General features: G+C 41.1%; 1 protein-coding gene across 1 annotated transcript; it reads left to right on the top strand.

Annotated features, from left to right (window-relative positions):
- On the top strand, positions 11,070 to 14,822 carry LOC8056734 (transcription factor bHLH18). The gene is made up of 4 exons (XM_002466643.2): positions 11,070 to 11,217; positions 11,388 to 11,975; positions 12,071 to 12,466; positions 14,467 to 14,822. The coding sequence occupies exons 1-4, from the start codon at positions 11,167 to 11,169 to the stop codon at positions 14,548 to 14,550; spliced, it is 1,119 nt and encodes a 372-aa protein (XP_002466688.2). The 5' UTR covers positions 11,070 to 11,166; the 3' UTR covers positions 14,551 to 14,822.

Below are 16,514 nucleotides of genomic sequence, written 5' to 3'. Positions count from 1 at the left end.
TATACAGTGACGTGGAAGAACTGAAACAGTAAATGTTTGTCGTCAAACGGTGATTCCAAGTTACATCTGTTGAAACTATGGAGTAGTTCTCATAAGCTGAATATTTATGTTTACCAAGGACAAGGGCTAAACAATGCACTATGCTTTATGGACTAATCCAAGAATTCTAATAAGAAAAATCCAATAAACATTTAAGCTGGAATATGATCGGTCAATAAAGTCGGAATCATATTCTCTAATAAACTAATTAAAATGGATGACTGTCTTTTGTTAACTTTAGTCCTTAGTTTGTTGTTAGGCTCTTTTAGACCTTTCTCTTTTGTTGCCTTTTCATCGAGAGCTTCACTTCAGCCGATTGCTGGAACTTTATAATAATGAACTCTTGCAAAGGCTGGAACAAGAAATTATTTAAAAATATTTTAGTTTAATCCTTCTTAAACTTTATTTTAGGTGTGGCATTTTTTTTACAAGGGTATATATAATATAACAGGGGATTCAACACTACTAGAAACTTGAATATACAAAGAATAGGACGAAGATGAGCTGCACACCAAAATGAATTTATTTACATATATACAATTATGCGTGCGTGTGTGCGCTAGCTACTCCTACGTACTCTAATGATCGAGAAAGCACTGATAGCACCATAGCAATCACCTACATTACACAAAGTCACAAACAGAAACATGTACAGTGAAGAGCCAATACACAAGACATTTCTTAAAAAACTTCTTCTCAATACCTAAAAATAGGATTATTACTAAATAAGCATCTGAATATGACAGGCACAGTTGATCTTGGTTGCCCATAATATTAATTTCTTCAATCGCACGAAACATCATTTTTTTGGTATATATAACCAAACGGGGTTCTCGGTTCTCGATGCGTTTATAATAATATGCTTATGGAAACGGGTCCAGTATCATAGCCATATACTCCATCCATACTAGTGATTCAAGTTATTTGGAATACCGATACGGTCTTCAAAGTATAACTTTGACTTCTTATTTTTATAAAAATATTTATTGGAAAGTGATATATGTATATTTTTATGAAAATACTTGACAAATCTATTGATATAGTTTTCATATTTCCAAACTCGATAACTTAAAAGTTATTTATAATTTATATTTCCAATATTTAACCCAAGAATTATCAAAAACATCTTCAATTACCATTGTGGAGGGAGTAATTGTTTCAGGCCAGAGTTTGTTTTAAAATAGTATTGCCCAAACAACTACTCTCTCTGTCCTCTAATATAGTGCACTCTAGAAATTTTAAGACAAATTAAGAGAGAACATAAAAGACACATGTACTCTCATTTTATTTTCTAATCAGACGCTATCATTAACATGATTAATGATGATTGGTTGATAATTAAAAATATTCAATGCAAAATTGATTCTTATCTTCTAGGATAAATTATATTTAAGAACAATTTAAATACTAAAATGTACTATATTACATGACAGAATGAGTAGTTGCAAACGTACGTACGTACCTACAGTCAACAGTCAACTCTTAGTGATAGCTAAATATAAGGTTGTACCATCTTTTATTCATGAAGACTATTATTAACTGCAGGAGCTAGCCAGGACATTATTAGGAGCAAAAGTCACAAACCACTATCGTAAATTTATTCGTCCCGGTCCATGCTACATCAGCAGTTCAGCATCGTATCACGCTTAAAGAAAAGCATCGGCGTCATACGATCTATCCTTGACAATTGCCCCCTTACCCTCTCTCAGAAACTGCTGCGGAGAAATGTCACTATATGCAATTCCCTTCCCACCGTCGCACGCAGCCTGACGACAAACAAATCATGGATATTCTTGTTTATTACCGGCCTCGAGATCTGGCCTTGTTCACCTAAAAACTAATTTTTTTTTTAAAATTTCTCGTCATATTAAATCTTAAAGCATTAAATATATACGAAAATAAAAATTAATTATACAGTTTGTCCGTAAATCGTGAGATAAAGTTTTTAAATCTAGTTAATCTATGATAGAATAATATTTACTAAAATAAAAAAATACTACTATATCTAAAACTAAAATTTTTTGAAACTAAACAAAACCCTAGCATAGTAGTAGGAATTAAGATTTAGATATTCCTGCCTGCATCCGTACGACATATAACCGTATACAAAAGCTCGACTGCTCGAGGGCCGGACCGGCGGAGTAGTGTGCCACACACCACTACTTATTGTCAGTGTGTATAGATATTAAACAAAGCGTACTATATAAATATTGTACTAGAAATGATTTTATTCGGAAAGAGAGTAGATCTATGTACGGAAATACGTCGCGTCGCGATCAGCGGAGCCAAAGCGTTTTCTTTTTTGATTGTAGCAGGTTAATAGTGATTTGCTGGCAAAAGTTACACCTGCTATTAGTCACAGCTATTTGGATCCATCCTACAGTGTTAATATTTTTTACAATGCAGTAAATTTTAATACATTAGTAAATACTCTACGCCCCTCCCCCCTGCCCTCCTCCCCCTTACCCAGACAACGTATCATATGCAACCTATGCAACCACTAATTAAGGCCACAGGATCTAGATCCAAACGTGTGAGGTTTTTTTCACTTAAACCCCTCCACCTGTGGGTTTAAATCTAACCGTGTGTATCGAGATGGAAGGGTTTAAGTGAAAAAAACCTCAAACGTTAGATCTAGATCCTATGGTCTTAATTGGTAGTTGCATAGGTTGCACACCAAGCTGGGTTGCACACGTTCCCCCCTACCCAACAATAATCCTACATTGTAGGAGCAACTCCAACAGTTTTGCAAATAGGTTTGGCATTCTTGTTTTTTTATCAAAACTCTCAAAATCTCATATACAACAGTTTGACAATTGGACTTGACATTTATAGCAAGTTGGCAAATTTTCCTCCTTTCTTGGCATTTATGCACGCTTGGAATAGGCTTCGCATACTGCATGCACGTGCTTTTATAGCAAACTGACAACCTGATGCTTCTTTGTTGATCTCCGGACAGAAACAAAAGTTGTACCTTTAATATGACACAAACAAAATAATTCGTGTTGTTGGTGGCCTGGTCCTCCGACAAAAACTACTGTGCGAGAAGAAACGATTTCGTACAGATATAAGAAATTTGTTCAGTACATATTTTTAAGAACCAATCGGGACGTCAAGTCGTAACTCGCCGTAAAACGCCGACACGAAGAAACTCGCGCGAAGAGAAGTCCGCGCACGCGACGTAGGCCAGTGCGCGGGTCCACAATTTTTTTTTGCCAAGTCAAAATTGCCAAACACTTGGAGATGTACTTTTTATTGTCTCCCCATATCATTTGGGAGTTGGCAAATAACAACATTTACCAAACAAAATTTGCAAAACTATTAGAGTTACTCTTATTAGCTCAATACAGTGTAGTTATTTGCTGGCAAAAGCTACACCTGCTATTAGCCACAGCTATTTGGATCCATCACGTGATAGGTGGATAGAATAATGTTAGATTTAGCTAGAGTGTGCCCTACTGCCCTTGACTTCATTTTATCAAGAGAAGCATCCATGGGAAGAGCCTAAGAGAAAGGGAGTGTTAAAAATAAAAATATTTCTTGGTTCGGCTAACTAATTAATGGGATAATCATGAGCTTGATGCATGACTAATACTCAGTTGTATATGAGCTAGATCTATTTTGATTAATAACAAATAATTGTACACTAGCACGTAAAGGATTTTTTAGACGGATTTTTTAGACTTGTCCGAATCTAGTTTCAAGAGACAAGTAAGAAGCCCGCCTTTGGGCCTACATTACTGTTAATTGATATTTATGAAAGTGGCCATAATGTCTATATGTGGAAATAGATTGAAAAAACCAGAAAGGCACAAGCCCACCGCTTGCCTGGCCAAGCCCAATATCTAGGCCCAATGGAGATATCCATAATTGTGCCACTGTCGAGCCCGCTTGTCCTCCCCGCCATCGTCTCCCGGTATCCGCCATGACACCTAGTCGATCTACCAAGCTGCTTGCCTAATCTGCCTAATGCCTTTGCCAAACCCATCGCGTAGAGGTCCATGGTCATGTCATCCACCTCCTTCTCCCTCTTCAACAATGCTCCTGCGGCTACCATGCTTTCGTGACCTAGTTCAGAGCAAATCAAGAAAATTAAACAACCAATGCAACACTTGCATTTAGGTGAGATCGGTAGTCACAATTATGTGCGTGCCCATGGATCAAAGCGGGCTACAACAACAAAGGATCACCAGGCTCCTACTTGATGGATTCAGACTCATCCCCAATGACCTCTTTTGTCCATAGACAGAGTCGACAGTGGTAGACCTCCTTCTCACCATATCTTGGTTCCTGCCACTAGACCTGGCCTCCTTCTTGTTCAAGGAGAAGTTGACAACGATGACATCAAGCACATCACAGAGAGTTGACCGGGCAGGGTCACCAACATGCTGGTGGAGAGGACAAGCATCTAGGCGAGGTCAAGGGAGTGCAGGAGGACCTGTGGAGGCATCATGCAGGGGCGGCAGGGCGAGGCAACTAGCTATTTTAGCACTTAGGTTATTGGGGCTCACCTTTTATTCTATGTTCATACTCTTTTCCTCGTTTTATATTTGGCTTGATTTTGCTTCGCCCCTCAAGGCCACCTCTCTTAGCTTGTCCTTGCCGACACCTCCTTCCATCCTACCATTATCCTTGTCGTGCCCTCTTCTATCACCTCCTCTCTCTTCTCTAAAAACTAATCCACCCTCGTAACCTGTAGAACCCTAACCATAGTGGCTCGTGGCGAGCCATGATCGCCCTATATCCCACCTTCAAAACCCAATGAACAATCCTAGGTCTGCCACAACTTGCATGCACCTTTGGGAACTCTGAAGGTGTGAGAGGGTAATAAGGAACATTAAAAGAATAACTAAACAGAATGAATCTATACTACTGATGTCTTTTACATGGATATTTATAGGGGATGGAGAGGCCGCCTCCACCCCTCTATATATTCTGACCATATGCGAGGGCAATCAGGTCTTCTCATTGCTCCTAGATCAACAGTGACACTTATGTCACACGCCATGTGTGGGGGTATAAACCCCTATACCCTCATGGGCCTATATGGGCCGCACCATCAGAGGTGGCTCGGCCCACAAGATGAAGACGTGCGGCGCACGACTGGTCGGCGTGCACCGCAATGCTACAAGATTTTGTACCAAATAGGATACTTTGCTTGTAACTCTGTCCCTTCAGGATATATAAGGAGGGGCAGGGGTCCCCTAGAGGACAGACTATACAGATCATATTCTCTCAACACAAATCAATACAACCAGACGCAGGACGTAGGTATTACGCCAACTCGGCGGCCGAACCTGGATAAAAAGCTTGTCCGTGTCTTGCGTCACCATCGAGTTCGTAGTTTGCGCACCGTCTACCGATAAACTACTACCGTGGGTATACCCCAAGGTAGACTGCCGACTAGCTTTCGTCGACAGTGGCGCGCCAGGTAGGGGGTGTGCGTGCAACTTCTCCGACGAATGAGATGGTCATCATCCCCGACTTCGTGGCCATGGCGGGCGACTTCACGTTCACCGTCAGCTTCAACAGCTTCACCGCCACGACCACGGAGGAGGTGTAGATCCGATCTGCGCCAACCACTTCTTCATCGACGTCGGCGGCGGCTTCAACCACGCTGGCCACGACTCCAACTACTCCAGCAACGTCTCCGACCACGCCGACAACGCGTCACCCGCTTCTCTGCTACAAAGGGAGGCAGATCGACGACACCGACCTGCTCAGGCTATCGACCAAGTTGTTTGGCCTACTTGCTCTGACCACGAGTCGCAATAATAATCGTCGCAAAGAACGGCGCTACGACAGCCGCGACCACCATCACGACAACAAGTCAAGCAACTCTCCCGACAATACTTTCGTCCAAAGATAAGTACAATTCTAATATTTTATTTATTTTTGGTATAATATTTTTAATATTATTATTCTTCAAAACAACTTTTTTAGCCGACTAGTTTTTTCTCCTACACGAGCTTTCGAGAGCCGGTACTGTCTCCGACTCCTCCCTACACGTGCACGAGATCCGCCCTCTGCGTTCCGGGTGGTCGGCAGTAGCTCTCTGACGTGGCTGACAATCCTACGCGTGCCTAGGTTCCGCACCTCATGCTGATTGTTGGCTAGACCAGAGCTGGTACAAGCTCTAGGACGAATTAACTACTCGTGCTAATTTTATAACAAAAAATCTAAAACTTATCTTAGTACTGATTTTTTATCTAAAGGTTATTTATACATCATGTACTACCAATTCTTTATATTTATTTTTCAGAAGTTTGGCCCAGTCGACAAGCTACGCTTGGAGACTCGTCGACTATTCTCTACGCTGTGCCCGGGGACTGCTCCGACCACCGAGCACGTTTACGTTCCCAACCACGCTCGGGGACTTGTCGACTACTCTCTATGCTGTGCTCGAAGACTGTGCCGACCACCGAGCACGTTTACGTTCCCAACCACGCTCGGGGACTTGTCCACCGGTCCCTACGCCGTGCTCGGGGACTGTACCGACCACCGAGCACTATACGCTCGAGGACTGGTCGACCATCCCACCAATTTGAGAATTCGGGGACTGTACCGACCACCGAGCGTTATATGCTCGGGGACTGGTCGATTAGTCTGTTCAATTGCAGACGGACTGGTAAATTCAATTTTTTAGACCTTGCTACAAGGCATACTTCGCCTTCCAGCAAGCTCGGGGACTACATCGGTACGATGCATCTGGCGATGCATCTCAGTTTCAGAATTTCTTTGAGGACTTTTCTTTTGACCCTGCCACCACGTGCCTACGTCACCTACTACCAGGCTCGGGGACTAAGTGGGCACACTTCACCTTGCGGTGAATATGCTTGCTTTTTTGAGGTCTATACTTTTCAGAAAAGTAAAGTGGGCACACTTCACCAGAAAAGAAATCTTTTTTAATTTAGAGCACCATGCATTCTTCGAACAACCTGCTTCTTCGATGTCAATGTTGATCAACTGTCTTTTGAGTTGGTCAAAATACCGTTGCAACTGTTTGGGCGACTTTCCTGCTTATTGAAGACGTCAAGCCACACTGATCGAAGAAGCTCAAGACGGCGTGTTACATCATAATACATGGTGCTCGGGGACTAGCTGTGGGGGTATAAACCCCTATACCCTCATGGGCCTATATGGGCCGCACCATCAGAGGTGGCTCGGCCCACAAGATGAAGACGTGCGGCGCACGACTGGTCGGCGTGCACCGCAATGCTACAAGATTTTGTACCAAATAGGATACTTTGCTTGTAACTCTGTCCCTTCAGGATATATAAGGAGGGGCAGGGGTCCCCTAGAGGACAGACTATACAGATCATATTCTCTCAACACAAATCAATACAACCAGACGCAGGACGTAGGTATTACGCCAACTCGGCGGCCGAACCTGGATAAAAAGCTTCTCCGTGTCTTGCGTCACCATCGAGTTCGTAGTTTGCGCACCGTCTACCGATAAACTACTACCGTGGGTATACCCCAAGGTAGACTGCCGACTAGCTTTCGTCGACACCATGTCAGATTCTAGACGTCATTGGGTGGTCTTGGTGTCACGAAGGTGCCATCTGGGGGCTTGACATTTTCCAACCTCTGGCTATGGTCTATCTGACTAGACCCTCTCTCTCTCTTCTGATGTTTCTCCTATCGAGCTTTGCCCATGTCACCTTGGAATATGAACTCGAAACCTCTAGATGACCATTGTGGACCTACAAGAACAACTAAACGAAGCGTAAATTTGACTAGAAAAAAGGAGATCTACCCTCGGTGAGATTATGGTGTTACCGAAGGTATCAACTCAAAAAGCTAGTAATAGTACATGTGGATAAAATGAAAAATAAAGAAACACAAATCTATTTTGTTAATAAAACCTACTTTAACATTTCAACCAAGGAAATAGAAATTTTATGAAATAATTTTAGAAACCAGGAAAATTTATTCGTCGATCAAACGAGGAGAACATACATATTTTCGTGCTTTTAATTAGCAATAATAGGTATTTTGTGGCAAAAAAACAACACCACTATTTATGAGCCTAAAATTCAGCTTTCATGTTTTTAAATATTATTTAATGCCTAATTTTCTTTTCTAAATGAATTTTTTTTCTTGTTCAAATTTCCATGATGCTATATTTTATAAGTCTTGGTCACCACAGGGATATTATTTAAATTTCTTTCAGTCAAAAGTTATTGTAATTTCTCTATGAAATAATAATAAGTATTGTTTTTTTATATAAAAAAGGCATCGATCAAAGTGCTGTGCTTTTGCTATCGTCCGTCGAGAAAAGGTTCTTGCATCTTTTTGGACCGCCGTATTTTGCACAGCTCGCTGCGCGGCAGAAGGAAACAGCGCACGTAATTTTTTGCATTATTTTTGCACCTGGCTCTCTCACGCTGACGATATGCATCGATTGATGGCATAAAGATGGCTGTGCACGATAAAGAAGTTTTATGGTTCAGTTGGTGAAAATTTTTTGTTTGGGTTGTAGCACTTTTGTTTGTATTTGGTAATTATTATCTAATCATAAACTAACTAGGCTTAAAAGATTTGTTTCACAAATTACAGATAAATTATACAATTAATTATTTTTAATCTATATTTAGTGCTCCAAGATTCGATGTAACATGAATCTGAAAATTTTTTGAACTAAACAAGGCAGGAAATTTTTCTGGGAACTAAACAAGGCCTATGCAGATCTTTTTGGAAATTATTTGGTGCCGGTAGTAAAAGATTTGCACGCAACCCTGCAGCAGCTGATACGCACGCATCGAGTGGACGAAAGATTGCCCCAAAGATGGGAGCCACGCCATATGCATCAGCTGTGACTGTGAGATTTCCATTCATTCATCAGTTGTGGACAAACGGACGTCGCTTTACATGGAAAGATATGCATATATATCTGTGAGTGACATTTCCATTATTAGAGCTAACTCTCCATTTGCGTGGCTATCCCGTGTGTGCGTATTCATATGCAAAGTGAAATTTTCCGCCGTGTAACTCTTAGCCATCCTCGCGGTGGGGTTTCATAGTTTCGAACGCACATTCATATTTTATAAACAATACAAAAGATCGAGTTTTATTCTCATGAAATTCTCTCTACTCTTATGCATAAACTATTATCACCTCTCTCTTTTAATTAATTTCTATAAAACTCTGATGAAACACCCTTAAGACTTCTACTACCTCCACATTTTAATTTACAGTAATGTTTAGAACATGCAACCTAATTTTAAAACAGTGGGAGTAGCTAGCATTTTGTGAAGTATATATTTTGGGAGGAAATGATCAGGTACTTAATTATGGGCACAGCTCAAGTCCGACAAAACCAGGGAACCGCATAAAACACTCAGCTCCCATGCATATTGGTCGTAAATAATGACAAGCTTTAGTTATTTGGAACTTCGTCCATATTTATCTTGCGATCTTGTTTCTACTTTTGAATTGATCTTTGCTTCTCCACTTACGGGAGTACTTCCTCCATACTTGTAAAGAAAATCATTTAGAATAATAACATGGTCTTCAAAGTCTAACTTTGATTTTTTTTGTTTAAAAATATTTATAAAAAAATGGTATATGTATAGTTTTATGAAAGTATTTTTCAAGATAAATTTATTTATATGGTTTTCACGTTTTCTAAACCCAACAACTTAAAAGTTATTCATGATTTATATTTTTAATATTTGATTCAAGCCTTGTTCAAAATAACTTTCTTTACGGGTATGAAGGGAGTATATACCATGCACTCGTTTTGTTCTAAATTATAAATGTTTTGGCATTTATATATACTATTGTTTTTTATCATGTATCTATTGTATATCTGAGCGTGTAGCAAAAACTATGAAGGTTGAAAAGCCAAAACGTTATAATTTAGAATAAAGGGAGCACTATACTAATAGATCTTGATTGGTTTGGACCCACAACTGTAGTTTTTTTTTAAAGAAACTGGAGGGGTTTGCACCCCTGCAGCCAATTTATTAAGGAAGATGAGCAGTTACAAAGCAAAAAAGGAAGCTAAGACTTAAACATAAAAAGAAAAAGGAACTAAAAAACAAACTAACTAGGGAGAGCACATGAGAGAGGATCAGGAAACCCAAAAGGAAACTAAGAAGAGCAGATCAGAGACCGCTCGCAGGCTAGCTACTGAAGATTAGCAATCCATTGATTTAACCCTGGTAAATGACAGCCTTTTACTTTCAGCGTCAGGAGCCGTAGTTCACCGATGAAAAACTACTTCGTAGTCTGCAAACTGTGGTTGATCTGCCGAAAAGTCAAATCATTTCTAGACTTCCAGATTGACCAACACATCAGAAATATGACCTCCATGAAGAAAGGGATGTTGAGCTGGTCCCTGAGTGCTTGCAGGTTCTGAAGGTGAGTGAGACCTGGGTCAACCTGTAGGCTAATGGAAGCTCAGCACAGGCAGGCGAAGGGGCATCCAAGGAAGAGGTGAAACAGAGATTCTTCAGTGTTAGCATTGCAGAGGACGCAGCAGTAGTTCTGAAGGGACATATTCTTCCTTTTGAGCAATTCCCTGGTACTCAATCTGTTCATCATTAACAACTAGAAAAAACCCTTGTGCTTTGGTTGGTAGTAGCATTTTAGTTTCGAGATCCAATAATCATCCAAGCATAAATAAGAGATTTCAAGTTTGTAAATAAAAATAAAAATAAAGAGGTCTAAACATCTGCATTATATTATTCAATTTTAAAAAGGTTGCTAAACTAAACACTTCAACACGCACATAGTTCCAGATTTAGAGCTCCAAAAATATCACTCAGTTCTATTAGTAGTATAACTTAATTCTTGAAACTAGAGTTGTGCCAAACAAGTCTTTTGATATACTATGACGTTAAACAAACATATTAATTGCCTTTTGTGTATCACTTTCCGTGGGGACGTGGAATATCGTTTTCACTAGATATAGGCCACATAATTAGAATCTCAGGAAATTATAACCTATTCTTTTCCTTGCCTTTTTTAATCTCATTTTCCAGGGTTTTGGTTGTGAGAGAAAGTCCACTAACTACTGAGTGACCTCCAGTGAGCATACCCAGTGTAGAGACGGTTGCTGGAGGCATAGTGTTTGCTAGCTGGTGGAAACTATAAAAAGGGGAACTTTCCTTGGATCCCATGGCTATTCGAACATTATTAAGCCAATATCTTTCCAAGTCATTTGCAAAGGTAACTGAGATTATATTAGTACGTGCTAGTACACTTGTAGCTGTAGTCTGCCTTTCATGATGCGGACTTCTTCTGTCTTTCGAATGGAAAGATTGCTTTTGATGGTCTGTTTGTGCTTTAATGTCTGCACTTTGAGTTACTAAAAATAAGGGTATCATCATTTGCTGCAGCTACACACTCACAATCCACCTCGCTACTCATCAGAGATCAGACTACTAACTGGCGACATGGAGGACTCGAGCCTATTCATGCAGTGGGCGATGGACACGCTGCAACACGAGAACCCTGAATCCGCCGCCGGCGTCGCCGCCGTGCACGGTGACTTCAGTGAGGCAACCTTCCCCTCGCTCAAAGCGCTCCGCGAGGCCTCGCAAGCAGCCGAAATGGTCCAGGAGCTGATCGCGGGCGCCGACGTCGTCCGCCAAGCGCCAAACAGCTGGAACTCCGGCGACACCACCGCGAATTGCAACGTGCCCGCCGCGGGCTGGAACTTCGGCGGTGCCACCTCCACGCAGCAGCCTGGCAGGAACGGCATGATGGCGGAGGCCCCTGTCATGGCCACACGCAGTCGTCTGCCGCCGCCGCCGCCGGATCTGGTCTACGGACCTCCGCCAATAACGAGGAGAGCCGGCCTAAAGAGCTTGGGATCCATGGCGGCGTCGTACGCCCAGGACCACATCATCGCGGAGCGGAAGCGGCGAGAGAAGATCAACCAGCGATTCATCGAGCTCTCCACTGTTATCCCAGGCCTCAAGAAGGTTAATTTGATCCGGATTGATACTGATGATTGTTACAATTAAAAATTTAATTACATGCATGGTGCAACGTATAACGGTTAGTTTATGATGATCAGATGGACAAGGCAACGATCCTTTTGGACGCGACAAGGTACTTGAAGGAGCTCCAAGAGAAGCTAAAAGACCTGGAGGCTGGCAAGAGCACCGACACCGAGACCCTGGTGCTCGTCAAGAAGCCATGCCTCCATGCCGCGGCTGCGTGGGATGGCGACGGTGGCTCCTCGCTGCCGGCGCCGCCAGCAGGCACACCGACGGCGAGGAAACGGCTGCCAGAGATCGAGGTCAGGTTCTCGGAGTCGGAGAAGAGCGTGGTCATGAGGGTCCACTGTGAGAACAGGAAGGGGGTGGTCGTCAACGTGCTCACCGAGGTTGAGGAGCTCCACCTCAGAAGCATCCACGCCAATGTTATGCCATTCACGGCTTGCACTTGCATCATAACCATCACGGCAAAGGCAAGTTTTCTTCCTTGTCCTTTTGACTAGTCAAATAATCATCACCCTGCTCATAATTGTACTATATGCTGCATTTCTTAACAACATTTGTGGCCTTTTGGTGCAACAAATGAATAAAAAGCCATGTTGGTTAGGAAATTCTAATTTCTAATATTTGAAGAGCATATAGCCAATGCAAAACACAAATTGTTAGTACTATCATCAAGCATATTATAACCCATTTATATCTATGTTTCATGTTATCAGGATTAACCATAACTTGCAATTGATGCAAAATTAAAGCGAAATTCCTTCAAAAAAAAAAATAAAGCGAAATGGCAAGAAACTCAACTTTGTTAACTTCAATTCTATTGCATGATAAGATTGGGAGAGAGAAAAATATAGTTTCCTAATTGGTATATGATATTTTGGTCTAACAGTATGGTCAACTCTTGTGTGTTCTTAGCTTGATCTCGTTGTGAGAAAGTGAAATTGCATTAATAATTTCTTGATACATCCCTATGCAGACGGATCAGCCCCTCGCTATGAGGGCGCATTTACATAAGTCTGCGCTTAGCTTTTAATTAGCTAGCCATACATATCCAGAGAGTTTTGGAGTTCACATTTTCTTTGAGAATTTATAGTTATTTTAAGATATGTAATGTGAACTATGGGCAAAAGTGAAGGATTATGCCTCTATATATGCACACTAAAATTTTAACAACCAAATAAAACATATTTCTAGGCTACATAAAAGTTTGGATCCAAGAACCTCAGAAAAGTGAAGTATTATTATGTCTTTATGTACATGAAAATACGTAACCAAACAAAAACATATATCTATATGCTACATACTCAAGTTTGGTTCTAAAGGACCTCATTCGATTCGTCTTTGAGGGCTTGCATTCCCATATTAGTCTATATAAAAGGATAAAATCACAAAAATCTTCTCACTAGTTGTGAAAAAAAGAAATAAGGCATTATGCCATTTTTTGTTGTTCCATGCTATAATGACATTGATTAATCTAATACAATTGTAAAGTGTTTCTCTTGCAATAAGCCAATAACCAATAATAAAAATATAAATAACTTGTTTTCATAAGGTAAGATAGTTACAAAGTTGACGATGTTTGTTTACAAAATTGTAAAATAATAAGCACAATCATCATGTATACAAAAAATGTAAATGGTAGAGTTGTATACAAAAAATTTGTTGTTGTTATATGGGTAACAGATTGAGTTGTAATGTTGTAAAATGGTAACATGAGAGTTAAAATATAGAGAAACCCATTTGGGATATTGTGATCTAGCCTGAAAAATGTATATAACCAATATTTATTACAAACTCCTGTTGTATAAAGAACATGCATATGACACCCTTATATGATGATAAAGTTTTAATTTTTAGTTACCTTAGAACTTCTTATACAGCCAGAACATTTATTTTGTGGATCTTTATTGTTATGTAGCCATTTTAAAAGCAATTTTATACAAACCTTTTTTGACGAATCCACCTAATTTCATTTGGTAGTCTTCAGCCTGGAGCACAAGCTGACAACATGCTTTTATATATGCCATCCAAAAAATGACAGGCAATGTATATTCCTAATTAAAGGTACGCGTATGATGCAAGGTGTTTAGGCATAGTGCATGAACAGTACTGCCACATTAAAGACATGTTTAAGAAAAGGTGTTAATTTCTTTAAAAAAAAAATACAGTATAATAGGCTCAACTACGCCTCATTATTAGCATACCTAATAAGAGCTTCTGAAGTACGACTACTAGGCGATTGCATATATGATACAGATAAAAACAAACGTACGAATAACTTCATATAAATATATATATATAAACACTACTCGTCGCTGTGAGTGAGTTTGTCGCATAACATTGCTAGGTTTTCTCTGCCATTGACACGATAGATGAGATGATGATGATGATGATAAGAGATCGATCTTGCGAGTTATCATATAAATAAATGTGCTAAATTATTAATAATATGCGCTTTCGATATCTGCAGGTGGAGGAGGGGTTCACCGTAACTACCGAGGAGATCGTTGGCAGACTCAACTCTGCATTATCACTGCATGCAGCACCAGCCTAGCAGCTGCAACAACGGCAGCACTGAAAGAACAGAGGACTACAGAAGCACTGTTTGCGTGTGTATACACACAACGGTATTACGAGTGTATTTATATGTCGTTTGTTTAATTTGGTTAAAATTTACGGCTTGAGTTTCACATATATAGGGACGTAGCGTGCATGCGATTATAAGATTATTAACCATCGATCACATCGCATGCACAGTGTAAATTGGTCATGTGCTATGCAGACACACTACTTTTTTTTTTTAGATTACGGAATAAAACATGCATTCTGGCCTTCACATAATTCAAACGAAACACCAGCAACCATACGGGTACAGACCAAGTTCAAGACGTACTAAATTAATAGATGGCCATCGGGCCGTGCCGGCCCGGCCCGACAGTCCGGCGGGCCATGCCGTGCCGTGCCTACACCGTGCTGCGGCGGGCCATCATGCCGCCGTGCCGTGTCATGGACGTGCCTCGTGCTAGGCCTACGGCCCAAGGCACGGCCCACGGGCCGTTTTTCCGTCCCGTGCCGCTCGGTGAGCACGACCGTTTTCACGGGGCCGTGCCGGCCCTTGGCCCGTTACGCATTAGCAGAATAACAGTTATCAGTTAACAGACAATAAGACAACACACAGTCACTCACAACAGACAACACATAAGAGACAAGATATAAGAATAACTTCTATCAAAATGAGCTGTTTATGTGCAATGCTGCCTCCTTAAAAACCTTTCTAGGTAAAACTCACCCTTCTGAGAAACTCTAGAAAGAAAAAAAGAGTGCAGCCAGCTCGAATTGTCAATGTCATAATTCTATCCTATTACATCACATCAGTGGCAAATTGCCAAATTCAATGACTTAGTGAGTTCACAGCAGCAAAAGATCTACCCTATTACATCAGGCCATGAGCCAACATGGCAACATCACTACATTGCCTCACTGGTATGACACATTGCCACTGTCTGCCTCTGCCAAAAAGTCCAAAAGCACATACAAATCCATAAACAACGTTGTTTTGTTAGTCTTTTGCCATAACTCTATAAGTGTAAAATGTAAAGACATTGACAGAATGTAAAACCATACCTCTCTCTAGTCACCAGTTCTCCTTCTAGCCACCAGCAGCAGTACCGCCACTGCCGGTGCCGCTGCCATCGCCTTGGGAGGAGCCTTGATCATCCAAGAAGAGGTTCTTGAATGCCTCCTCCAGATCACTGTCCTCAGGTGTATGTTGTTCCCTTCTAGCTCCCAGTTCCCAGTCCTTGATGCAGGTAAGCATCTCCACATGCTCAGGTAACAAGCGCCGTCGCCGGTCTTCGAGATCCTAGATGTACAGCTGAAACAAGACTCAGAAGAGACAGTAGAAACAGGAACAGACATGATATCTCGAACCATAATAGACAGGACTGGATAGGTTAGCTTGTGGTCACGCCACCAGCATAGAATGTCAAAAGTTTCCTCATAACATGTGACAGGGTCAGCGACCAAGTAAGATTTGAGCTCACTCTCAATAACAACAGATGGAGCAGCTGAAGATGATGGGGAACAGGTAGAGGATGCACCAGGACCTCCAAAGATCCTTCCCCATGCCTGCTTTCTCTTACCAGTATGAGCTGAAGGCACTGCAACCCTCTGAGACCTGGCGGCTCCAAATTTCTCTTCATACTTAGCAAACAGTCTATATAATTCATTTTTCACCTCTCCATAGTACAGACTGTAATTGGTGCCCAATGCCTTACCAAGTAGTTCAAGCACATTATAAAATCCTTTCATCTTAGCTCTAGGATCAAGTATGAATGCATAAGAATAAATGAGTGGAATTTTCTCCCAGTATTTAAGGAATTTATGCTTCATAGGATAAGCGATAGCTCTAAAATTCTGATCTTTTTCAGCTGTTTGCAAATGTTCAGCAATTTCAAGAATATGATGCAAAACAAGTGGAGCAGTAGGATAATACACACCAGACAGAACAACAGTGCA

The sequence above is a fragment of the Sorghum bicolor genome, chromosome 1 (genome assembly GCF_000003195.3).
Source record: "Sorghum bicolor cultivar BTx623 chromosome 1, Sorghum_bicolor_NCBIv3, whole genome shotgun sequence".
Classification (NCBI taxonomy): domain Eukaryota; kingdom Viridiplantae; phylum Streptophyta; class Magnoliopsida; order Poales; family Poaceae; genus Sorghum; species Sorghum bicolor.
The sequence above is the reverse complement of the archived record's forward strand: the minus strand, read 5'-3'. Positions and strand labels throughout refer to the sequence as shown.

Bases quoted from the DNA above. Each gene is read 5' to 3' on its own strand.
- LOC8056734 (XM_002466643.2), top strand. From the start codon at position 11,167: ATGGCTATTCGAACATTATTAAGCCAATATCTTTCCAAGTCATTTGCA. The intron at 11,218-11,387 runs GTAACTGAGATT...CATTTGCTGCAG, and splicing joins TTTCCAAGTCATTTGCAAAG to CTACACACTCACAATCCACC. The intron at 11,976-12,070 runs GTTAATTTGATC...TATGATGATCAG, and splicing joins TTATCCCAGGCCTCAAGAAG to ATGGACAAGGCAACGATCCT.